Genomic DNA, 26,783 nt, shown 5'->3' on the forward strand with positions numbered 1-26,783 from the left:
ATTGAGAAAATGTTTGCTGTTGAGTAAAAGAAAAATCATAAATATGTTGGTGTTGGACAAAAAAAAAATAACTGAATTAGGGGGGGGGGGGGGGGGGAGAAGGGGGGGGGGGGTACAATTGTAGTGTGGTATTTTTATGATTTTTTTTTACTGCCAAAGTTAATTACAGCTGATTATGTACTCATATTACATAACTCATATGGAACCGACATAACCTCCCTTGGTCCACAAAATCGTCCATTCCGCAACTCCCCCACCCCCATTCCACCCGCGCATTTCGTGTGGACATCATTTATTAAAATACATGACTCCATACAAAAATCAACAAAACATTTCGATGCAATTTGGTAGGTTACAAAATCAAAAGATGTCTCCCCAATCTTATTGGTTTTACGTTAATTTTAATTTTAAAGTAGCCTAACTAAAGATCAACAAGGATCCCAGATATTGGAAATTCCCGATCTAATATCATTACGTCCCATTACGCAGATCAAATAAAATGTGGGTATTCCCCTTAAAAATTGAAAGTGTTATATTGAAACTGAAAGAAGTCAAGCACGAAAACGTTGTTTAGTTTACACAGAATCAGTCGATGAATAATGTGCTGTGTAGAAAAGTGTAAACCAAAATCAAAATACATAGCAATAGCTGTGATATTTTAAAAAATATCTATGCAGACCTAGATTTTTTCTAGATCTCTAGAATAGTATCTGGAAACTGGATTAGTATATAAGTATAGTATAGTATAGTATAGGCCTAATTGTAAGTATAATTTATTTAATAGTGTAAAGTGTAAATTAATAGTTAGATCCTATATATTACTATATAATATATTTGATTCATAGACGTTTAATGTTTTAATATTATGTAGTAATATGTAGATCTAGACTAGTCACTATCAGTTCAGGCTTGGTGTAGAACCAAGAAGGTCTAGATTCTAGATCTAGATCTGAATGATTCAGTAGTGAACGACTTTTATTATTAAAATTATAATAAAATATCCATGGTAAATCAGTTATTCAAGCATCAAGAAAATCAGGAAAACAATCTGGAGGTTTTATTTTTTCTAAACTAAGAAGTTATAGTTATACAAGGATCTATAGTATAGGTTAATAAATATCAAACAAGTTTGGAGGTAATAACTTGAGAACACAGTAGATCTAGGTACTTAGGTATCAAAGTGAAAGTAATAGTAATTTTTTAAAAGATATCTTATTAATAGTATTACATTGGTATGCACTATGCACGAAGATTTGTGTAACTAGCTTTATACTTATATATATATATATATATATATATATATATATATATATATATATATATATATATATATATATATATATATATATAGGTCCTATATATAGCCTAAAAATATATTATTTATATATGAAATATATCTGAAATTATATATATATATATATATATATATATATATAATTTCAGATATATTTCATATATAAATAATATATTTTTAGGCTATATATATATATATATATATATATATATATATATATATATATATATATATATATATATATATATATATATATATATATATATATATATATATATATATATATATATATATATATATATATATATATATATATATATATATATATATATATATATATATATATATATGTATACACTAGCAGACTAATGCAATTCTTTAATTGACCTTCCTGAGAGAATTCTCATTATTTTTAGAACTGTAGGAGAGTAGTGGCTTTATTTTTGTTAAATAAGTTTTTTTATGGACAAAGGGAAGCAACCAAGTTAATATTTGTGCAAACTAATCTTAGCATGGTTAATTCCTCTGATAACAAATAATTCAAAAATATTCCTTTTCTTTTATTATGGGGGAATTTTTCTTCATAAGCTCCTGAAAGTTTCATGGCAATTGGTTGAAGGTGTGATAATGGAAACACACACACACACATAACAACTTTTTATATATATAGTTCTATAATCTATAATTAATCGATCTATATAATATACATGTATACCCATATATATATATATATATATATATATATATATATATATATATATATATATATATATATATATATATATATATATATTATAATTTAAACATTTCACTTTAGATCAACTCCATTCAGTAAATTGTAATTTAAAAAGCTTTCCAAAAATGGAGGAAGAAGACGACCCATTTATAAGTAGGATGGGGTTGAAGCCTAACTCAGGGTGAGTAGAAAAATTGAAATTGAATAGAATCATATGAATGTTATAATTTGTTTGCATTTTTCTTCATAAAACTAATTAAAAATAAAATGCTAATGCAGTGGACTAGATACTTCTGAAAGCAAATGACAGTTACTTAAAAAAAACAACTGAAAATGGAAAGTTGAATTTTATGATGTTTGAGTCATGATATTTAAGCTAAACATCAAAGATTTAAAAAAGTATCTACCATGGTATTCATCAATAAGTTACAGATAATCTATTTTAACTGCTACAGCATTTTAACACACTTCCATTCTTATTCCCCTTAGCTTAATGTTATGTGTTTATATATTGGTTTTAACACTCATCTACCTAGTAAACTGACAATTTAACCTTATTCATTGAGCATGAAGTATGTCGTTTTTGTAGTTTTAACTTGTATTGTTAATGGATATCCATAGTCATCTTAAAGTTGGCAATGCTTTGTAATATTGATGGTAATTCATTACTGAAAGCTTCCCAAAAATGTTAGTAATTCATTCCTCATTTCTATTTTTCCAGTAAAAAGCCTCTACGTCCACCGACAATTAAAGAATTGAATACTATGTTGAATGAGAAAGATTCAGCCACTGTTTTGCTACGTATAGCCCGCGATGATGGTTGCTTTGAGCGATTACTCAAAGAAAACGAGCAGTCAAAGTTAGAACTTACAGTTAAAGTTCTGGGGAAGGCTTTGGAGAACGGAGCCCAACCACAGGCAGTGATTGATGTCATTAAATTATTCATGGATGCCGGAGATTTTTATGACAGCATCGGCTGGAGCCTTATGAGAAAATTGGGACAAGACGAAACATACATCAAAGCTGTTTTAACCATTTTTAAAGTTGCTGTAGAAAAATTACCTAATGCAGCTCCTAAAAGGCTGGCACACATACTTTTACCACTTTGTGATGTTATTGATGAGAAATTTCATGAACTGAGAGATCAGAAAAATTTGGTGAAGCAGCTTTTCAGAGGACCCCCACGACGTGTGCTAGAAGAAGAAGAGGAACAAAGACTTCAGCGTGATGAGGAATATGATGCAAATGCTTTTAGAGAACTGACAATAATTCCATCAGCCGAGGATCTTAATCCTGGACGTGATGTTGTTGTCCGTGCTAATAAGGTGCATGGACATTACAACAATATAAATGAATACCTTGATATTCAGGTAAAAACTCTGGTTTTTTGTTTAACCTGAATTTATATTTGTTTCAGTAAATTTTATTTTTTTACATTGACCACATAAACTCTTGGGATAAAAAAACAATATGGTCAGGTCAAAAAACTTCCAATGTTTTTTTTTAAAAATGTTTTCACCAATCACCTAAATATAAGCTTTTCTTCATTTTTCTTGCTACTTATTTCTATTTATAGCTTTGGATAAAAATATTTTAAAATTATATTTTAAGAATTGAATTTAAATATATTTCAGTTTCGGCTCTTGAGGGCTGACTTAATTATTCCACTTCGTGAAAACATTAACAAATATCTGGCCGATGCTGATAAACATGAAAATATTGGTATCAATGTTTATTCTCAGGTAGGTCTAGATAATGATAATGTAAATAAACTATTTTTTCTGTATCACTGTTTATTCTCAGGTAGGTCTAGATAATGATAATGTAAATAAATATTTTTTTCTGCACTTAAGACTTTTATATTTATAAGAATGGAAAATGGCAATGCATTTGAAGCTACTTATATTATGTAGATTATTTCTTTGCATGTTGACCTTCCTTTAAACTACACTTTTCAGGTAAGAATAGTTCGACCTATCTGCCATGACAAAGGACTCTGCTTTCGTTTATCATTTGATATTTCTAGACTGAGAAAAATAAACTGGAATGTCTCTCAGAAACTCAAGTATGGCTCTCTGCTGTGTTTGTCTTTAGACAACTTTAATACGTATCTCTGTGCTGTGGTTGAACATCGCGAAGTCAAAGACCTTGAGAGAGGGCTAATAGATGTCCAGTTTATAATGCATGACAATAGACCTGAGAACCACATTGAGGAATTCATGAAGTTGCTACAAGAATCTCGAGATCAAAGGTACACTATGGTCGAGTCACCCACCTACTTTGAGGCCTATAAATATGTTCTTGAGGGTCTCAAGGCCTTCACAGAGAACAATTTTCCTTTTTGGAAATATATAGGAGAGTGCAACCCAAATGTTGGCCCTCCACAATATCTTGTGGCTCAACAGCCAATTAGCTATGACCTAAGACCTCTTGTAGATAAGAAATACATCATCACTGATGATGGCAGCACACAACGTTTCAGCGAGGAAGCTGAAATAGCCTCAAATGTAAAGGTTTTAGAGCCAAATTCGTGGCCAAACGCAAACACGTTTGGCCTGGATAACTCCCAGTTTGTTTCCCTCCAATCAGCTTTGACTAAAGAGTTCTCCATCATACAAGGGCCACCTGGGACTGGGAAAACTTTTATTGGGCTTCTCATAATGAAGGCCCTCTTGCACAACAAACAATTTTGGCTGGGAGACGTTGAACACAAGCCTATTCTGTTAGTGTGTTACACAAACCATGCCTTAGACCAGTTTCTGGAGGGGATCCTGGACTTCTTCCAAGGCAAAATGGTGCGTGTGGGCTCTCGCAGTAAGAGCGAGAGACTGGAGGACTACAATCTCAGAGGGCTGAGACACAGGGCCAGGGAGAACAGGTCTATACCTACAGAAGTTCACCTGGCCAAACAGCAGGTCAGGCTTGAACTCAAAGAGTTTAAGGTGGACATTCACAGGGAAGCTGCTAAGCTTGAAATCCTTGAAACAGAAATTGTCAAAGAAACGTTTCTGAAAGATTTCATCCACCCCGACCATTACAAATCTCTCACTCAAAGAGCAGGTCGCAATGAAAGCGTCATTGTCCAGTGGTTGGGAATAAAAGATGAGATTCAAAAATTTTTGAAACCAAAACCAAAATCAAAACCCAATCCAGCTGCAACAAATGTCGCCATGGCAACCGCTGACACAGGGGGAGCTGTAGGTGACAACAATGCACAGGAAGAAGAAAATGAAGATGAAGAGGATGCTGAACTAGATGAGATCATTGATGCAATGACAGCCACAACTCGTTATTTAGATATCGATGAGGATGATGATGATGATTTTGATACTAATGATGATGACTTATTTGCTGAGCTGCTTGAAAGTTTTGGCGGTGATTTCATGGAAAACGTGAGGTCTGTGAACAAGAAACTGGATGATGTGGATCAGGAAGCGATCGTTATAAAAAGAGAAAACGTTGCCTTTAATATCAGTGAGTACGGAGAAGAAAAAATGCCGTACAATTTGAGTAAAGAAGAAAAGGAGGATTGGAAAAGCCAGAAGCCCAAGAAAAAGTTTTACAGAGGTTATCTTTTGAAACATCTGCAGACAACAGAACGCATGAGTGAAGACGAGGCTGGACACGTTTTCAATGTCTGGAGAATTTCAAAAGCAGAGAGATGGAGACTGTATCGCTACTGGGTAGATTTGTACTGTAGGCAAATACGTGGCTCAATTAGAGACACTTCGCAGAGGTACGAAGAGAAAGCCAAGAGATATCAAGAAATATTACATCAGGAAGACAAAGTCATATTGCAGAAAGCAACAATTATAGGGATGACCACGACAGGCGCAGCTCGTTACCAGGGGATCTTGCGTGAGATCGGGCCAAAAATCGTCCTGGTTGAGGAGGCAGCAGAAGTGTTGGAAGGTCATGTGCTGACCTCACTGAGTGAAGAGTGCCAACATGTTGTGCTGATTGGAGACCACAAACAGCTGCGCCCTAACCCTTCCGTCTTCAAGCTAAAGAAAGATTACAATATAGATATATCGCTGTTTGAAAGACTCATACTGAATCATTTTGAGTTGAAATGTTTGAAGTACCAGCATCGAATGAGGCCAGAGATTTCCAAGCTGCTGCGAATTGAGGATCTTTATCCAGATCTTGAGGACCACGATGTTGTAAAAAATTATCCACATGTCACCAGAGTTAAAGGGGATGTTTGCTTTATCCAGCATTCCGAGGTGGATGAACGCGAGGGTGACACAAAAACATTTAAAAACTCACACGAAGCTGAATTTCTCATTGGTTTATGTGAGTATCTGATACATCAGGGGTACTCATCTAAACAGATCACAATTCTGTCACCTTATGCTGGGCAAATTCACCTGATCAAAACACTGATTGAGACAAAACAGAGGGGACATGGGAAGATCATGAAGGGTTTAAAGATCTCTTCTGTGGACAACTACCAAGGAGAAGAAAATGATATTATTTTATTGTCACTCGTTAGAAGTAATGAATCGAATGAGATTGGGTTTCTGAAAGCTAACAACAGAATTTGTGTCGCATTGTCTAGAGCCAAAATTGGCTTGTATGTCATTGGCAACTTCTTGGGTTTATCAAAGAGCAGTCCGTTGATTGAGGAAATTATTGTCAAAGCTAAAGAGTTGAAGTATCTAAAGGACCACTTGGTTCTCACCTGTATTCGCCACAAAGGGGGTGAAACTTTGATAAGGAGCCCAAGGGATTTCAAACATGTGCCAGAGGGTGGGTGCTCAAAGCCGTGTGCTGTTCGCCTTGAATGCGGGCACAGCTGCAAGAGAATTTGTCACTCTGACGACGCTCAGCACGAGAACTACCAGTGCTCAGAGAAGTGCCAGTACAGGTGTGAGAAATGTGACCAAAACTGTACAGGTGAGCACAGGTGTGGCCAGCACGACAGGTGCAGAAATCTGGTGAAGAAGATTATCCCCATCTGCGGCCACACCCAGGATGTGCCCTGCCACGAGCAGCCGAACCTGTTTGAGTGTCGGGAGAGATGCCGAGAAAAGCTTCAATGTGGCCACCCCTGTCCTGGCCAGTGTGGGAAGAGACACAGCCACACAGAGATCAAGTGTACGGAGATTATTGAGGTAAAACATGCACCTCATTATCATGTTTGTTTTCAAAGATCATAGAGCAGTTTTTGTGTCTGTGAAATAACTTCCTTTTTTTTAAAATATAAAAATGCATCTAACTAGTTAATTGTCATTTAAGTGGGTTTATTCTATGTAACTGTTTAGACTGTATAAAAATATATTCTAAAATTTAATATAGCTTTTAATATGGTATCTTTTTTTGTAATCTATTTAATGGATTGTATGGCTGGTTAGTATACAATCAGTTGTAGGACTAGAAAATGAACATTGTGGCTGTCATCTAGTAGGTTTTGTGATGGGCATGTAGAAGTTTGATGGACTGGTTTAAAAAAGTCAACAAGTAGATGACTGAGTAAAATTTTACTATTTAGGTCACCCCAACCTACTGTGGACACAACAAGTTTCAAACAGAGTGCTGGAAAGCCAAAGAGGGCAGAAATTTCAACTGTACCGAGCCTTGTAAAGCTGTACTGGAATGTGAACATGTCTGCAGTGGTACTTGTGGCAGCTGTCAGAATGGACGTCTTCATGTCAACTGTACAAACAAATGCTCAAAGATCTTAATCTGTGGCCATCAGTGTAGAGACACTTGCAATAGTTGTCCCCCTTGCACGTAAGTAACAAAATGGAAGGAAAAATTCTTTTTAAAAATATGATTAGCTAACAAAGTACAAGGAAATTTTTTTCCCCATAAATTAGTTGTGATAAAATATCTAAAGTCTAGCATCATGTCCCAATACTGTATTCAGACATCTGTGTGAAAATGTGATAAAATATCTAAGTCTAGCATCATGTACCAATAGTGTATTCAGACATACATGTGAAAATGTGATAAAATATCTAAAGTCTAGCATCATATCCCAATAGTGTATTCAGACATACATGTGAAAATGTGATAAAATATCTAAAGTCTAGCATTATATCCCAATACTGTATTCAGACATACATGTGAAAATGTGATAAAATATCTAAAGTCTAGCATCATATCCCAATACTGTATTCAGACATCCCATTATATCCCAATTCAGACATCCGTGTGAAAAAGTGATAAAATATCTAAAGTCTAGCATTATATCCCAATTCAGACATCCGTGTGAAAATGCGTGTCAACATTCAAGCTGCCCAAAGAAATGTGGAGATCTGTGCTCCTCCTGTGTGGAGGAATGCTCCTGGCAATGTAAACATGAGCAGTGTAAGGAGCGCTGTTGCCAGCCCTGCTCACGTCCAGCTTGTGATAACCCCTGCCCTCTACGGCTCAAGTGTGGCCATAACTGTTCAGGTTTGTGTGGGGAGACCTGCCCACACCTGTGTGTCATTTGCAATAAAGAGGTAAAAAACTGATAGGACAATTGTTTACTCGTAAATTACTGCTTGTACTCATTCAATGACTAACCATATTAGGAATTATTCACTTCTTTAATGAACTAATTATAGGAGTTTTTTTTCAAAAGAGATCAAATAATTGTATCTACTGTAGCTCCAGTTAATTTGGGTTAGACTGTAAACTGATATTTGTGGAGTGAGTGCTAGTCAGAACAGTCAGCTTATGAGTTAAAAAAGGGGGTGGGGGAAGGGGAGAAGCAATCAAGCCTATAAACAAACTAACTAAAGAAATAGTAGGCTCTATACTATGAATGTTACTGTTTTATCAAAAAAATAATAATGGATAGAATGATTAGAATTTAATCCTAACATTTTTTTTGACAACTGCAACCATTTTTCAGGAGCTGATGAGCTCCAGTTTGTACGGCTATGATGGGGATCCAACTACACTGTTCATTGAGCTGGACTGTGGCCACGTATTGGAGGTGGAGTTTGTGGATCACTGGATGTCCACTTCAACTGCAACCCCTGAAGGATCAGACCAAGAGGCTATTGGTCTAAAAACATGTCCTCTTTGCAAGACACCCATTCGCAAGTGTGAGCGATATAATAAACAAATCAAGGTATGTGTGATGAGTAGTTTAAAAACTGAATAACTATTTTTAAAAATACATATTTTATCAATTATAACAGACCAAATAAGTACCTTAAGTTGTAAAATATGGTATTGCTTGAATAAACTATTAAAAAACAATTATCATCTGTTATGAATTTTAGGAAATGCTGTGTTTAATAGAGAGTGTAAAGAGAAAATATATCGGTGAGAAAAAGAAAGATATGAAAGCACTTTTAGACCAGATCACCGCAGAGCTGACTGGTCAAGAGAAAACAATTATTGATGCTTTTCTTCTGCAAGGTATTTTAAAAAGTTTTTAGACTGGTCATTTTAGAGTTGAATTATTTCAGTGCTATTGTGTTACAACTTTTTGTATTTCTTATCAAAGGTAATACAGTTCTGTCAGAGACAATCCTAGAAGCTCAGATAAATCAGGTGAACCTGTGCAGGAGGATCTTTGCCCTACGGCGAGTGGTGGAGGAGTGTAAGAGCAGATGGGAACAAAGGGCGCAGACGTTTGATGACATCCTGTTCCAGCTGGGTCTCTTTGCCAACTGGACGCTGCTGAGGCGGGCCATATTTTCTCAGCAGAACAGACAAGACGCTGAAGAGGAAATTAACCGGCTGAGTGTTCTCATAGATCTCCTGAAGATAGAGTTAAATATTAGCACGCGTGGTCTCAGAAATAACCTTCCTCCCAGATGTGTTTTTAATCTGGGACAGAATATAGCGTAAGACATCTATTTTTTAACAAGATTGTTTAATGCTTGTAACCTTGTACAAACTTTAGTGTAAGACAAGTTTTTTATAGCATTTCACATAGGACCTACAATTTCTCTTATGAGACATTAAATTAATGTATCATGTCTTAAATGAATTTAGAGAATTAGCAGCAATTTTTAAAAAGGCATATAAAAATATGCATTTGCTATTTAACCTGTATTATTTGGAAATATTTTTTGCTGATGTTTTAGAAGTAATAACATTTAGATTTCCAACCAAAAAAAATCTAAATAATAAGCATTGTTCAAATCTTTGCTGTTGTTATATAGAGCCCTGTCTGTCTCTGGGAAAATCAACAAGAAAGTCATTGAAGAAAGTAAAACCTTATGTGAGGAGCTGCTCAAGCTGGTTCCTGAGTCTCACATAGCTCTCACCAACAAAGAAAAGATGGAAATTGTCAAAGCTGTTAATGTCAGCAAAGGGGCTTGGTACAAGTGTCCAAATGGTAAATTTTGACAATTTCCTTTCACATTAAGACTGTTTACTATAGGTAAAAAAAAATGGAAAGTATGTTGATAGCTAGCCTCTCACTAGTAGACTTTAAGTCAGTGCTTACAGTGACTTGTATACATATAATTTTAGAGTGGTATGTCAGCAGCCTGAATGTACAGTTCAAACAAAATGTATCAAATTATATTCTTTAAAAATTGGTAAAGGATATCACACTTACGTTATATTCTAATTTATGTTTTAAATTATTTAATATTTTGAAATAAAATGAATAAAAAACAACACATTTTTGTTCTAAATCTGATAAACAAATTAATTCTAACAAAAAAAAAGTATATATATATATATATATATATATTTATATATATATATATATATATATATATATATATATATATATATATATATATATATATATATAAAAATAAATATATATATATATATATATATATATATATATATATATATATAAATAAATAAATATATATATATATATATATATATATAAATAAATAAATATATATATATATATATATATATATATATATATATATATATATATTATTTTGTCAGGCCATATTTATGCCATCGGTGATTGTGGAAGAGCAATGGAAGAAGCCAAATGTCCTGAATGCAAGCAAAAAATTGGTGGGACCAACCATGAACTTGTTGCTACAAATGCAATGGCGCCAGAAATGGATGGGGCAGAGGCTCCAATATGGGACAATTTAGATGCAGATAGAGCTTTGGCAGAGAGACTTCAACAACAATTTAATGACAGGGTATAAATATTTTTAGCACTATGTGAATTATTATTTATTTTTTTAAACAAAATGTTTGCATATTAGTAAAATATTTTTTTTTTTTTAAATATGTTTAGCTCCAAGACTTCTTTTTCTGAAGTGCACTACACAAAGCATGCGATTACAGAGAGATTAGTGAAAGTGTTGGAGAAATAAGACACTTGCATTGAGACAGAAATAGCCATTTGCTATAGACTTGTTTCTACTAGGTTTTTTTTTAGCTATTGATTGATGTTTTTACTTTGTAGTTTTCATTTTTTTATGTATTAAACATAGCTTAATACTTAATTAAGTAGTTTTTTAAAATTTAAAATTAAATGTGTATTTATAGATGTAAAATGGTATAAAATTCTTCCACTGTCCTCTTGGTATGTTGGCTTGTTTATTATAAATGAGAGAAGATTTAAAGTTTTTTTTCTTTAAAAAATTTAAGCTATGTAGTTACATATTAAATTAAACTAGTTTCGAAGATTTTATCATTTAACTTAAGCACACTAAATATTCTACTATCATAATAAATGTATTCAAAATAGTTCTAAAGGTAATTTTTTTAATAGTAGGAATAAAAAAGACAAAAATCAATATATTGATGTCCATGCACCTATTTAATGAATTTTTTAAAACTCCACTGAAATGATGCATCTTGTTAATGAATATAGAAGGAAACTGAGATTGGTGTGTTTATTGGAAACTGAAATTGGTGTGTTTATGTATTGGAAACTGATATTGATGTGTTTATGTTTTTTGAAATTGAAGTGTTTATGTATTGGGAACTGAGATTTCTGTGTCTATGTATTGGAAACTGAAATTGATGTGTTTATGTATTGGAAACTCAAATTGATGTGTTTATGTATTGGAAACTGAGATATATGTGTCTATGTATTGGAAACTGAAATTGATGTGTCTATGTATTGGAAACTAAGATTTATGTGTCTATGTATTGGAAACTGAGATTTATGTGTCTATGTATTGGAAACTGAAATTGATGTGTTTATGTATTGGAAACTGAAATTGATGTGTCTATGTATTGGAAACTGAGATTTATGTGTCTATGTATTGGAAACTGAAATTGATGTGTCTATGTATTGGAAACTGAGATTTATGTGTCTATGTATTGGAAACTGAAATTGATGTGTCTATGTATTGGAAACTGAGATTTATGTGTCTATGTATTGGAAACTGAAATTGATGTATCTATGTATTGGAAACTGAGATTTATGTGTCTATGTATTGGAAACTGAGATTTATGTGTCTATGTATTGGAAACTGAAATTGATGTCTCCATGTATAAAATACATTTTTTAAAAATTATATGATTTATTGAATATTGAATATTTTTTATAACATTTACATTTTTTTTTAAACTTCAAATAAAAATGACGGCAGTATTATATATTTTGTGTTATGCGTTTTTAATTTATGACATATATCCAGTTTTTCTAATAATCCACCTGAGTAATTTTGTTGAATTGGCACCTATCAATATTCAACGTGTCCTCCACACACTTTTGTAAGTAGTTGGTGCCACGATCTATTGTTTAAGTGTGTGATTAGGACAGTTTATTACAGCAGTCTGCTCTACTAAAAAAGTTGGATCTAATTAACCATTTACGGTGTTACCAAGCAGTCACCATCCTAACAACTGTCTATCATTATACTCAGTCCTCCCCCCATTACAACAGTAGATCACCATCCTCAGCCCTTCACCCCCCCCCATTATAACTAGATCATTATCCTCATTCCTTACCCCCCCCCCCCCCCCTCTCAATTACAACTGTAGATCATTATCCCATCCTCACTTCCCCTACCCCTCTATACAACTGTAGAGAAATAAAAGATTTAAAAAAAATACATTTTTAAAAGGTGCTGTTGCGTGAGATGAGACGTCATCTTAGTGCGTCTGGCTTTTTGTGACGATATGCGACTGTGGGGAGGAAGTGGAAAGGAGGAGGTACAAAAAGTGATGTTTATAGATGAACTTCGAATATTAAATAAATATCAATATTTTAATAAAATAGTACGGCGTTTAGTATAAGCATGGAGCATAGTAATGTAATGTACATTAGATTCTATTTCTATAGTCTCTATCTCTCTTAGTTCAGTAGCGTAGCGAGGGGGTGCGGGGGGGGGGGGGGACATATGTCCCCGGGCGCCGACCTTAGGGGGTGCCAAAATGGGTTGGAAAAATAAATGGAAAGGTTGAGGGGGGTGCAAATCGAAATCTTGAGGGGGGTGGGGGTGCAAATCGAAAAGTTTGTCCCCGGGCGCCGGGAAGGGTCGCTACGCCTCTGTCTTAGTTTACTCTATACTAGTCTATACTCTATTCTATACTAAACTATACTATTAATATTATCTATACTATACACCTATAAACTATATATATTATATGTATGGATGGTATTCTAATATTCTTAAAAAAATGTTTTCCCCCTTAGATCTACATAGTTCTGTTCAAATTTAACTCTGAATGAAAATATTGTTCATTAGCAACTGTAGTCATGATCACTTTAAAAAACAATTTAAAATATGACATGGTTTCTAAATAAAAACATACTGGGAGTTTATGCCTAGAACTGTACTTCCAAGAATCGTACTGAAATAATATCGGGAATTCCCACTAAAAATTTCCAATTCGAAAAACAAGCAGATCAACCGAAAGCAGAGTCAAGATCAAGAAGTGAACCTGTACATTTTTTAATACAACGTTATTTCGCAGTATAGACAGACTAGTCTTTGTTGTACTGAGAACAATCAGAATATGCAGCGTAAGTAACTAAGTAGGAAAAGCTAATTATAATTTTTAAATTAAGTTAATCAGTATTTTTTCACTTAGTTAGTACTTTTAAATTTTAAACCAACTCAAAATTTACAATTTAATCTCATTCTAGTGCCACCTACATCTTTAATCTTTACACATTACACTTGCTTGACTATACTATAGCAGCTAAATATTGTATCACTTCCCCAACTACTTCCCTACTTCCCCAAAACCAGTTGGGTAAAAAAACATTTTATTTTATTTTGAAAAACAATTGTGGAAATCACAACTAAGGCAACACAAATCACATAAATCATAGATCTACATGTTCATTTAAAATTATTGAAATTAAAAATAAACCTGTGTTTTAAACATGTGTACACTGGTAATGTCAACATATTCATCCAACCTAAAGGACTAAACAAATAAAATCAGTTGGCTATTATATAAATTTGCTATATACTCTACCCAAAATAATATAATGTAACAAATAACATATGTCATTTAATATTTGCATGATATCTTAATACGACCATATCCAGAGTGTGATGTTGAACAATGCAGCTTCAGTGGATACCAAACCTTACAATAGGATACAAAAGGACATTTAGACATGGTGCTGGTCATTCTGAGTTCTAGTTTTGAGCTGGAATCAATTTGAGTGGGTAGACATTAGTGATATAGCTTGTAGTTAATTTTTTAATTAATGAAAATTGTAAATTGTATTTTTCAGAGTATCATAGCTAAACAGCGGTAAAAATTTGACTGAACAGTTTTACTGTAAACCACAGAAATGGCATCAAGGTGGGTACAATTGTTACAATGTGTTTAATTATTACTTACTGAACATGTTGGGTTAATTACAAATGTCATGAAAAAGATAAAACATTTTTTTTTATCTGCAAACAATATTGAAACAGTGCTATTAAACCATTCATTGTAACTGGTCTTATTAAAAAAAAACAAGACAATTTTAAGACTGGAATGAGTCAAAAATTATGTTCAAATCATTAAGAAACTTTTGTATGTAAAAACTTGTCTATAAATTTTAGGGACAAGGCAGAAAGACCTCTCTCTGTTCAAGAGCTGGACGACATGCTGAAAAACCAAAGACCCTCTGATATTCTGCTCCGCATTTCTCGACCTAATGGTGGATTTGGCCTGCTGTTAGAGTCAGCCACCAAACAGCGTGAGATTGACTTGATAGTGAAGGTGCTGGGGACAGTGCTGGGCAGTAAACAACGAGCACAAAGACAAGCAATCAATGATGTTGTTGACATGTTTATTAATGCAAACAATTTTCAAGACAGCATGTCCAATTTTCTCCAAGGCAAGCTTGGACAGGATCAAGTTTTTGTTAAGGCAGTGCTAGCGATTCTAAAAGAATCTTTAGAAGCATTACCCAATATAGCTGCTAAAAAATGCCTCTATCTGTTCACAACACTTGAACAAGTTATAGACAAGAGATTCAAAGATATGCTTCAAGAAAAGGAAACTGTCAAGGAAATGATACATCGTCCTTTTAAGCTGGCGCTGGAGGAAAATGAGGAAGAAATGGATACAGAATCAGCTATTCCAGACGAGGAGGTCGATCCAAACTTGTTCCGTGGTCTCAGCATAGTCCCAACAGCTGCTGATTTTGATCCCACGCAAGATATTATCATCAGGGCCAACAAAATTAAAGGACATTACCAAAATGTTAATGACTACCTGGACATACAGGTAACTGGTTACATTCTTAATTGAACAAAAAAATCTTTAAAAATTATTTTTTCTGAAAACTTAAAAAAAATATAGATTCTCTAAATATTTAAACATTGGTAATAAAATTTATTTCTGCTAGATAATAAATGCATTCTACATACAACATACTGTCATGCAATGCTCTTACTTTAGTATATAACAAAATAAAATTTAGCTTTTTTTGGGAATGGATGGAGAGTATTGAAGATTAAATGTTACAAAGATTAGTGGACTACAAACATTATTTATTTACTTCTTCATTGAAAAGGCAACAAAATCCAAAATCTATAAACAAAAAACATTAAAGCTATCAGAAGCTAAACAAAGAAAAAATCTACAAACATAAAATGTATGTTAATTGACACTGAAAATAACTAACATAACTGTTTAAAATCAAATCATGTTACATGCTTGTAAATGCATGAAGATTTATTTAAATTATTTTAAACATGTTTAGATTTAAACTACTTAAGGTTTAAAAATTATTTATTTCAGTTCCGTCTTTTGCGAGCTGATTTAGTTATTCCACTTAGAGAAAATATTCACAAATTTCTGGATCAAGAAGATAAACGTATCAGAGCATATTCTCAGGTAGGCTGTATGTTGTATGAAGTAGATTTTGTCACATATGTATCATAATAACTTTTGAGTAGTTTACATGTAATAAGGAAAAAATATAAATAATACATATTTAACCCCAACAACTGAGGTCATTCACCTGTATGTTGATACTGACAGTGCTTCATACTTTTTAAAATTTTTATTTACCCTCTTTCAATGTGCCTTATTCACTAAAATGAGAGGATATCAAGTGGGTTTGGATTTTACATTAAACTAAACTCTCTAGCCCCTAGCATCTTTATAATTAAATCTTTATCATTTCACTTTCACTGATTACCACAAACTATAAGTCTCATTTACTGTAAAGTCCCTAATTGGCGAATATTAATAGTAATTTAGTAAATTAATTTATAACATTTTTCATACTGTGATAACAATAAAAAGGATGCATTAGGATGAAGATGTATTTTTATCTTCAAATAGGTAAGAATTGTGAGACCAGTTTGTCATGATAAAGGACTGTGCTTCAAGTTGTCATTTGATGTCTCAAAACACAGAAGAGTGAATTGGGCAGTTTCCCAGAGGCTGAAGTATGGCTCGCTGCTGTGTTTGTCATCAGACAACTTTAACACTTACAGATGCGCTGTCGTGGAAAATCGTGAACCAAAAGAACTGGCGAAAGGCTTAGTAGATGTGCAGTTTGTCCTTCACGAGCATGAGCAGGGTGATGAAGGTCAAGGAGATTTCACAAGGTTTCTCAGTGAAGCCAGAGACCAAAGATTTGTGATGGTAGAATCTCCAACATATTTTGAGGCTTACAAATATGTTCTCCAAAGTCTTCAAAACATCACAGAGAATAATTTTCCTTTCTGGGAGTACATTGGAGAATGTAGCACTGCCCTCGAGCCACCAGCATATCTCCAGAACAATGACCATCCTACATATGACCTCAGACCTCTTGTTGATGCAAAATTTGTTATTAAAGAAGATCAAACTGAAACAGCAACATTTAGCAGAGAAGCTGAGCCTGCAAAAGAAGTTAATATCTTGGATCCAGAAAGTTGGCCAAAGGCTAACACATTTCAGCTTGACCACTCGCAGTTTGTGGCCTTGCAGGCAGCACTGAAGCACAAGTTCTCCATTATACAGGGCCCACCTGGCACTGGGAAGACATTCATTGGGCTCATGGTGATGAAAGCTCTCTTGTGGAATAAACAGATATGGACAGGGGACGAAGAGCAAAAGCCAATTTTGTTAGTCTGCTACACAAACCATGCACTGGACCAGTTTTTAGAAGGGATTCTCAATTTTTTCCAAGGTAAAATGGTGCGTGTTGGCTCCCGAAGTAAAAGTGAGAGACTGGAGGAATATAATTTGAGAGGGATGAGGCATAGAGCAAGAGAAAATCGTGCTGTGCCCCTAGAAGTTCATCTAGCTAAGCAACAGACAAGAAATAAGATGAATGATATGAAAGCAGACATCCATAAAGAAGCTGCTAAGCTAGAAATCCTGGAGAGAGAAATTGTGAAAGAAACATTCTTAAAACCTTTCATTGATCCTGAACAATATAACTCTCTTACTGCAAATTCAAGGGCAGGCACTGCCATTATACCAGAATGGCTAGGGATTACAATTAATATAAAAAATATGGAAGATAAAATAAAAAGAAAGAGGAATCATAGGCCACAAAATCAAGGGGCTCAATATCTTAGACACCATCAGGATGAACTTGGCATGGAAGAAAATGATGACTTGGAGATTGATGCTGATCTTGTTGAAGTGGTCGCTGGTCAAGATGATGCAGAACAATTGGATGTTGATGAGGATGAAAGTGATGATGATGGAGATCCATTTGACAATTTGTTAGATAACATAGAAGAGGATTTTTTTGAAAAAACCAAGTTCATCAACAAAAAGTTAGATGAAGCTGACAAAGAAGCTACCAGAATCAAGTGTGAGAATATAGCCTTTAATATCAGTTGCTATGGAGAGGAACAAATGTCACATAGACTTTCAGCACAAGAAAAGGAACACTGGAGGAACATGATACCATTAAAGAGGCGTTACAGAACAATTCTGCTGAAGAACCTTCAAAATCCAGAGAAAATGGATGAAGCACAAGTGAGGCGAATTAAAAATGTCTGGAGAATCCCACCGCATGATAGATGGAGGCTTTACAGGTACTGGGTCAGTTTGTACTCAGGACAAATTCAAGAGGCAATCAAAGATGTAACTCTTAAATACGAGCAGTGCGCTAGGAGGTATCAGGAGATCTTGCATCAAGAAGACAAAGCAATTCTTGAGAAGGCCACAATCATTGGGATGACAACCACTGGTGCTGCTAGGTACCAAGGTGTCTTGCGTGAAATTGGGCCAAAGATTGTTTTAGTTGAGGAAGCGGCCGAGGTATTTGAGGGCCATGTTCTGACCTCCCTCAGTGACCAGTGCCAGCATGTTATCCTTATTGGTGACCACAAGCAGCTGCGGCCCAGCCCCTCTGTCTACAAACTTAAAGAGAAATATAAGTTTGATATTTCTTTGTTTGAGAGGCTCATAATGAATAATTTTCCTTATGAATGTCTCCAGTATCAACACCGCATGCGACCAGAAATTTCAAAATTATTGCGCATACCAGATTTATACCCTGAACTAAAAGATCATGATCTTGTCATGAGATATCCAAATATCATCAAAGTAAAAGGAGACATTTGCTTTATTCAACATTCAGTAAGTGATGAGCAAGAAAATGACACCAAAACATTCAGTAATGTTTTTGAAGCTGAGTTCCTCATTGGCCTCTGTGAGTACCTCCTGCAGCAAGGATATACTTCCAGCCAGATCACAATCCTTTCTCCTTACTCCGGACAAATCCACAAGATCAAATCTCTAATTGAAACCAAGCCCAAGTCACAGATCACTGCGAGCAAGATCAAAGGGCTGAAGGTCTCATCAGTGGACAACTACCAAGGGGAGGAAAATGATATCATTCTACTCTCCCTTGTCCGAAGTAACCCAGCTAATGACATTGGATTTCTGAAAGCTAATAATAGAATCTGTGTTGCTTTATCTCGTGCAAAGATGGGGCTGTATGTCATCGGAAATTTTGAAGGGTTGAGTAAGAAGAGCTCTCTAATACAAGAGATCACAGAACTTTCAAAACGTCTTGGATATTTCAATGACCATCTGATTCTGACCTGCACCCAGCACAAAGGAACAACAACGCGGATAGAAAAACCTGAGGATTTTAAAAATGTGCCTGAGGGTGGCTGCAAGCAGCACTGTGCCACACGCCTGGACTGTGGACACAGCTGCAAGAGGACGTGCCATGCTGATGACATGGAGCACAGGAAGTTGAAGTGCTCGGAAAGATGTCGTCGTCAGTGTGCCAAGTGTCAGAAAAATTGCAGAGGTGATCATAGATGTGGGGAGCATAAACACTGCACTTTACTAGTGCAGAAACGCATCCCCATATGTGGCCATATTCAGAATGTGCCGTGCTATATGGAGCCCCATGAGTTTGAGTGCCAGAATGAGTGTATGGAGATACTTCCATGTGAACATACATGTACTGATGTATGTGGTAGACTGCACACTCACACAGCGGACACATGCAAGTTTAGAACTGAGGTACGTGTTGCTCTCATTGTTTTTTCATAGCACATGTTAGTATGATGTTAGCATGCTCAGCAAGATGTTTTGCTGCCACTACAGAAGGTTATCTGTATCAGGGGAACTAACTCTGGAACAAAGTTCACTGCAGCCATATTTAGTTGAAAACCAGGATCCTCGTTGAAATCATACATGCAAGCTTGACCTCAGTGGTGTCAGTTGGTGGGGTGGCACCCAGTGGGGTAACCCCCTCCGCCACCATCTATGTGAAATATACAAAGACTATAGACAATTTAGCGTCACCCTCCCTCCCCCCATCCCAGGTGGTGTCATTCTATGTCTAGTGATGTAAGTGATGTATATAACTGGAGCAACCAATTAGACTAGCTGTAAAAAATACTTTCATATTAAAATTGTCTATATTATATTTTGGTGTCACCCCTTTTGATGGTGTCACCTAGTACAACCCCCATCCCTGCCCCCACCTTGTGACTGTACTGCTTGACCCCTCTGTCAGCCAGAATAATATCTGATATTTGAAACAAAAATTCTAGATGTTGAGATAGATATTTTTAAAAATAGGAATAACAGTCAGTGTAGTAGGATAAACCTGAGAATAGGCAAAAATCTGACTAACAACCTTTTTTTTTAAGGTGACACCTAAGTATTGTGGACATGGTAAGTTCCGAATTGAATGCTGGAAGACAACAGAAGCCGAACATTTTCTGTGTCCCAAGCCATGTGGTGTTGAACTTGAGTGTGGGCATCTGTGTAGTGGAACATGTGGCAAGTGTCAAAATGGGAGGCTACACATCAACTGTCAACAGAAGTGTCAGAAGATTTTAATTTGTGGCCATTATTGTAGAGACACATGTAGCAGTTGTCCTCCCTGCCTGTAAGTATCCTACCTTTGGGATGGATTTTATATAGTAAACATACACTTTTACTAGTGTCCGCCCCCCCCCCCCCCCCTCAAAAAATGTAGACCACCCCACCAAAAATTTCAAAAGCTCCCCCCCCCCCCCGGAGAAAAAAGTCTGGAAGAAACACTGCAACTTATCTTTATGTTTCCTACCTATGGGGACTACTTATTCAAACGTTAATTTTTAGCTTATAGTTTTTGTAAACTTACTCTTCCCCAACATAAGTCAGGTAGCCATCAGAGTTGGGTGGACTCCGGATGTCCTACAGTCACAAGTCCAAACCAAGATCCAAATTAGTAGCCAAACACTTTACCATGCTACCCCATAATGTATTGAAAACTTACAAAATCTGTCAGTATGTTACAAACACTAGAAATATGTAATTATGTATCCTATAAACTTACTTATATTTCACCTCTAGTCAGCTTACCAATATAGTAGATGTTTTTAAACGTTGTACCTTAAATAACTTTGAAAATATTAACTTCCTGTAACAAGTGATTCCCACTTTCAGCCTACCCTGTGAGGTAGAATGTCGTCACTCTAAGTGCCGCAGGAAGTGTGGGGAACTGTGCACCCCCTGCATGGAGCAGTGTGACTCAGGATGTGACCACGTTTACTGTGATGACCTGTGCTGGGAGCCTTGTAAAACCACCCCATGTGACCTCCCATGTCGCCAGAGACTCCCATGTGGTCACAACTGTTGTGGTTTGTGTGGAGAAAAGTGCCCTCATCTTTGTGTTATATGTGATAAAGAGGTAGATCTACATACATTTGAAAAGTTTTTCCCACTAAACTTTGTCATTGAGGGTTAACCCTTTAAAACCAAAATGACAAAAAATGTAAATCATAGAGCATTTATGTAACATTCATTTATTTTCCTTTTTCATTTTGTTAGGCTAACTCTTTTAAGTAAAGCATGAATAAATAATTTGTTGACAAAATTCTCTAACATTACTAAGCTTTACATAATCAGAATGACAATGATATAAGATACTTAACATTTTGTTTTAAACATATACTAAGCCTAAGGTCTTCATTAGCGTAAGCAAAAAATGAAAAAAAATAAAATAATCTACTCTTCTGTAATCTTTAATATGCAAAAAGTTTTATCTTGTTTTAAAACATAATATTTAGATTTCCAAAAATTTTGTTTGCAAATCATTGTTTTATTTTTTAAAATAGATTTCTGTATAATTATTAAGCTAAAATGTAATTTGTGGTTAAATTATTATTTATCAAAAGAAATTCTGTGTTTTAACTAATTTTAAGAAATTTTTTTGTCAAACTTGTATAGGATTTGATAGCCCAGAGCGCGAGTGAATATGAAGGAGACCCTACAACTCTTTTCATTGAGCTTGACTGCAGACACGTTCAAGAGGTGGAGTTTATGGACAGATGGATGGAAACCTCTACTGCCACTTCAGAGGGTTCAGACCAGCAGGCTATTGGTCTTAAGCTGTGTCCTGTTTGCAATTCCGCCATCCGAAAAGTTGATCGCTACAATAAACATATTAAGGTGGGTATTTTTTTTTAATTTTTGGTTTAGTTTGGTCTATTTCCCTCTCATCTGATGATGATGTAGAGTACAGTATTTTATTTATTTAAAATTCACCTTTTCCTTGAGACTGCTACTTACAATATTTACAATGTTTTAAATACACAACACACTCAGGTAACACTGAAGTGGTTTTGAGAAAAACATTTGTAAAAAAAAATCTCTTTTACTCAAGCACCTGACCTCTAAGACATGTATTTATATCATAGTTATAATTATATCTGATTAGTCTGTCATCCCATTAGGTCAGTCAACTGACAAGATTTCTTTCATACTTTAGCAAGTAATTTTATAAGGCAGTCAACTGACAAGATTTTGTTCATGCTTTAGCAAGTAATTTTGTTAGAAAAAATATTACATTTCCTCTATGAGTAGAAAATGCTGTGCAGTATTGAGAGAGTAAAGAAGAGATGTATAGGTGAGAAGCAAGAAGAGATGAAGCGGCATCTCGACCAGTCCCTCGCCAATGTTAGAGGGGAAGAGAGAGCCATTATCACTGAGTTTCTTGATAAAGGTAATAGTTGAATCAGCTAATTTTCTTTCCACAAAATCATCAGTTTAGAATGAACATATAAGTTAGAAACTTTGGATTCCATAAACCATTATAAAAATTGACATTCTGCAACATCTTAATAAAGGTGAATATTCTCCATGCTCCAAAAGATACTTCTTTGTACGTTGATAATTAACTTAGGACTAGTTTAACCAGCAGGATAAAAATGCTCTTGTTGGACATTTGTATTGTTGGCAAGATACTAATCGATCTTATAGTAAAGCTAGAAATTTCTTGATTTCTAGCATTAAAAAATTGTGACTTACAACTCAAGTAAATTTTTATGTCATCCTCACTAGGTAATCAAGTTTTGTCAGAAACTATTTTGGAAGCTCAGATGAATCAGATCAACCTCTTCCGGCAGGTGTATGCACTCTCTAGAGTTGTGAAAGAATGCCAGGGCAGGCTGGAGAGAAAAGAAAGAGATTTTGACAGAATTTTGGTGGACCTAAAATGTTTTCAGGAATGGATTCTCCAGAAACGTCAACTGTTTTCTGAGCAAAACAAGTTAGATGCTGAAGACGAAAGAGATCGTCTGAGTGTGTTGATTGATCTTCATAAAATTGATCTAAATGTAATGATCCGTGGCACACAAAATAATACTTTGGCACGTTCAATGGATTTGGTGAAAAATTATATTGTGTAAGTACAGTGGCCTAGTTCTGTACTGGCTTAGTGTGATAGAATATGTATTATTTTGTAAATAGTCTCAAAAATGAAAAACAGAGTAATACAAAAAGTTAAGTACCACTCTCTGGCAATAAAGCATGATGTAAATAGCCCCTTCCATTATAGGGTTGACATTTTGGTTTAAATATTTTACTTTAAAATTTTTAAAAAATATTTTTATTTAAAGACAAGAAATATTTTGTTAACACAAGTAAATTTGAACAGTGAACTGTCCAAGTTTGGAAGAGCAAAGAAGCAAGTTCTGGCAGAGAGCAAGGTTCTGTGTGAGGAGCTGATCAAACTTGTACCTGACACTCACCTGGCACTGACCCATGAGCAGAGGATGGAGATCATCCGCGCAGTCAATGTCAGCAGGGGAGCCTGGTATACTTGTCCCAATGGTAAGTTGGTCTTTTACTAGCAGGGGAGCCTGGTATACTTGTCCCAATGGTAAGTTGGTCTTTTACTAGCAGTGGAGCCTGGTATACTTGTCCCAATGGTAAGTTGGTCTTTTACTAGCAGGGGAGAATGGTATACTTGTCCCAATGGTAAGTTGGTCTTTTACTAGCAGGGGAGCCTGGTATACTTGTCCCAATGGTAAGTTGGTCTTTTACTAGCAGGGGAGAATGGTATACTTGTCCCAATGGTAAGTTGGTCTTTTACTAGCAGGGGAAATGGTATACTTGTCCCAATGGTAAGTTGGTCTTTTACTAGCAGGGGAGAATGGTATACTTGTCCCAATGGTAAGTTAGGCTTAATTGTTTACTAGCAGGGGAGAATGGTATACTTGTCCCAATGGTAAGTTGGTCTTTTATTAGCATGGTATACTTGCCCCAATGGTAAGTTAGACTTAATTTTTACTAGCAGGGGAGCATGGTATACTTGTCCCAATGGTAAGTTGGCCTTTTACTAGCAGGGGAGAATGGTAAACTTGTACCAATGGTAAGATGGTCTTTTACTAGCAGGGGAGAATGGTATACTTGTCCCAATGGTAAGTTGGTCCATTACTAGCAGGGGAAATGGTATACTTGTCCCAATGGTAAGTTGGTCTTTTACTAGCAGGGGAGAATGGTATACTTGTCCCAATGGTAAGTTAGGCTTAATTGTTTACTAGCAGGGGAGAATGGTATACTTGTCCCAATGGTAAGTTGGTCTTTTATTAGCATGGTATACTTGCCCCAATGGTAAGTTAGACTTAATTTTTACTAGCAGGGGAGCATGGTATACTTGTCCCAATGGTAAGTTGGCCTTTTACTAGCAGGGGAGAATGGTAAACTTGTACCAATGGTAAGATGGACATAATTTTTATTAGCTAATATTTTAATTAGTGTTGTTTTGGTTAAAATTTGTGGATAGAACACACTTCATTGTGTTTTGGAGCTTTAAATAAAGAAAAATATGGAAATTAGACTATATATAATTAAATAACATATACTGTAAAAAGTTGTTTGTGCTTAAATAGAAATTGATTTCTTTTTTCTCCAACCAGGTCACATCTATGCTATTGGTGAATGTGGTCAAGCCATGGAGGAATCCAAATGTCCAGACTGTAAAGCTGTGATTGGTGGAGCCAACCACAGGCTGCGTCAAGATAATACTTGGACGGGAGAAATGGATGACGCTGAGCAGCCTGTTTGGCAAAATCTAAATGCAGACAGAGAGTTGGCCATGAGGATAGATCAACGACTCAACCAAGTGCGATTTATGTGATTAATTAGATAGAATGATGACAAAATTATTTCAGGCCATTCAAATTTAACTGAACGTCAATTAATATTTTTTTTATTTCTAAAACTGCAGAAATTGATCAATTTCAATGTAATTTTCATCATAAAAGTATAGTTTGGATTGAGTTCTATCCAGCTTGATTTTTAATGCTATTTTCCAATAATTTTTAAACCTTTGATTTCTTTAACTACTATTTATCATTAACAGAAACGTATTTCTTCTAAATGTGGTGTATTATAATAATAAATGAAGGTCCTATTAGAGTAATTACCAAATTCTTAATTGAAACGGGGGTGGCTTGTCTGAATAGGTCGTGAGGGTCAGGCCCCCATTTTCTTTTAAGCTAGTCCAGGCAGGTGTTTGTTGTGTTTTAAAGCACTTTTTATGGCGTTTTCTTTCATTCATTATTATAAAACCTTTCCTCAGTAAGATGAATTCTGAGATGAAACTATTTAATGACTCTATTATATCTAATATCTATTTCGCCGAACTTTGTGTGAATCACATGACCAAATGTCTGTTTACACTGCGTTAACAAAATTTTCAACTATATTTAGTCCTGACTGGTGGGGGCATATTACTCAGGCCTTTAAAAAAAACATTATTTTACACAATTAATATGATTTTCTCAAATGGGTACATTTTATCTATTTAAAATATGTTTTATTTTTCTCAAATTATTATGTTTTAAAAAGATTTATTATTTATGTAAACACTAGCGTGTTCATGGTGCATTAACATAATTAAAAACACTGTGTACTTATCAAATGATTATTTACTTATTAATTACTAATAATTACTTACTAATTTCTCCTACACATATCTTGTGATACAGGCATTACGGGCTCTAGCTTTTGCTCAATAGCCAGACTGAATGGACTCAAACATTTCTCTCACCCATGTTACCATCCTCTATACCCTTTTGCTTCCTCCCCCAGTGCATCCCACTACAAAGTTTGAACATTAGGGGCAGCTTGTAATAGGCTACTGTCTGACTAAATATTATTAAAAATAACAAATGCCGATAATATTCCCATTATCTTTATTTATAAAATAATAAATTTTTTCAAAACTTGAACCTTGGAAAGATTCATACAATTGATTTATTTGACCTAAGTTTAAAAATGTAAGTGTTTAAAATAAGTTTAAAATACATACCAGTGTATTTTGTATTCAACATTTATTTAAGCCACACATGTTTCCGGTGTCATATTAATTTTATTAACTTTATATTCAAAGAGTTCATTGCTTCATATGTGATTTCCATTGGTGTAACTCCAACAAAAGTTATTATTTATATTATCATTAATATTGTTAATAAAGAAAGGATGTTTTATTTCTGGTGTATTTGAAGATTGACATGCCATTTTTTAAAATAAGTAAATTTGCTACTGTTTTATTAAAACTTAATTTTCTATAAACTAAGATAAACACAGATTGTGAATCAACATTCACTTAAGTTTACACATTTATAGTCTATGAAATTTTGAAATCCTTGATTTTATTCTACTTTTAGTTATGTTTTAAAATTAAATTTTAGTATGAACTTTTAC

At 34.8% G+C, this 26,783-nt stretch overlaps 2 protein-coding genes across 2 annotated transcripts; both read left to right on the forward strand.

Moving 5' to 3' along the window:
* The first annotated feature begins 682 nt into the window (after nt 1–682).
* On the forward strand, nt 683–12,388 carry LOC131938200 (NFX1-type zinc finger-containing protein 1). The gene is made up of 13 exons (XM_059296116.1): nt 683–762; nt 2,112–2,211; nt 2,752–3,400; nt 3,665–3,772; nt 3,989–7,147; nt 7,525–7,766; nt 8,239–8,482; nt 8,878–9,099; nt 9,254–9,392; nt 9,481–9,823; nt 10,145–10,320; nt 10,899–11,107; nt 11,206–12,388. The coding sequence occupies exons 2-13, from the start codon at nt 2,156–2,158 to the stop codon at nt 11,224–11,226; spliced, it is 5,568 nt and encodes a 1,855-aa protein (XP_059152099.1). The 5' UTR covers nt 683–762; nt 2,112–2,155; the 3' UTR covers nt 11,227–12,388.
* A 1,405-nt stretch (nt 12,389–13,793) lies between these two features.
* On the forward strand, nt 13,794–26,246 carry LOC131938207 (NFX1-type zinc finger-containing protein 1). The gene is made up of 12 exons (XM_059296130.1): nt 13,794–13,893; nt 14,620–14,690; nt 14,939–15,608; nt 16,125–16,220; nt 16,674–19,817; nt 20,453–20,694; nt 21,237–21,480; nt 22,020–22,241; nt 22,656–22,794; nt 23,133–23,475; nt 23,728–23,903; nt 24,992–26,246. Exons 2-12 carry the CDS (start codon nt 14,680–14,682, stop codon nt 25,210–25,212), a joined length of 5,508 nt encoding a protein of 1,835 aa, XP_059152113.1. The 5' UTR covers nt 13,794–13,893; nt 14,620–14,679; the 3' UTR covers nt 25,213–26,246.
* The last annotated feature ends 537 nt before the right edge of the window (nt 26,247–26,783 follow it).

Source organism: Physella acuta, unplaced genomic scaffold (genome assembly GCF_028476545.2).
Source record: "Physella acuta isolate Inbredline_101_S28 unplaced genomic scaffold, ASM2847654v3 ptg000017l, whole genome shotgun sequence".
Classification (NCBI taxonomy): Eukaryota; Metazoa; Mollusca; class Gastropoda; family Physidae; genus Physella; species Physella acuta.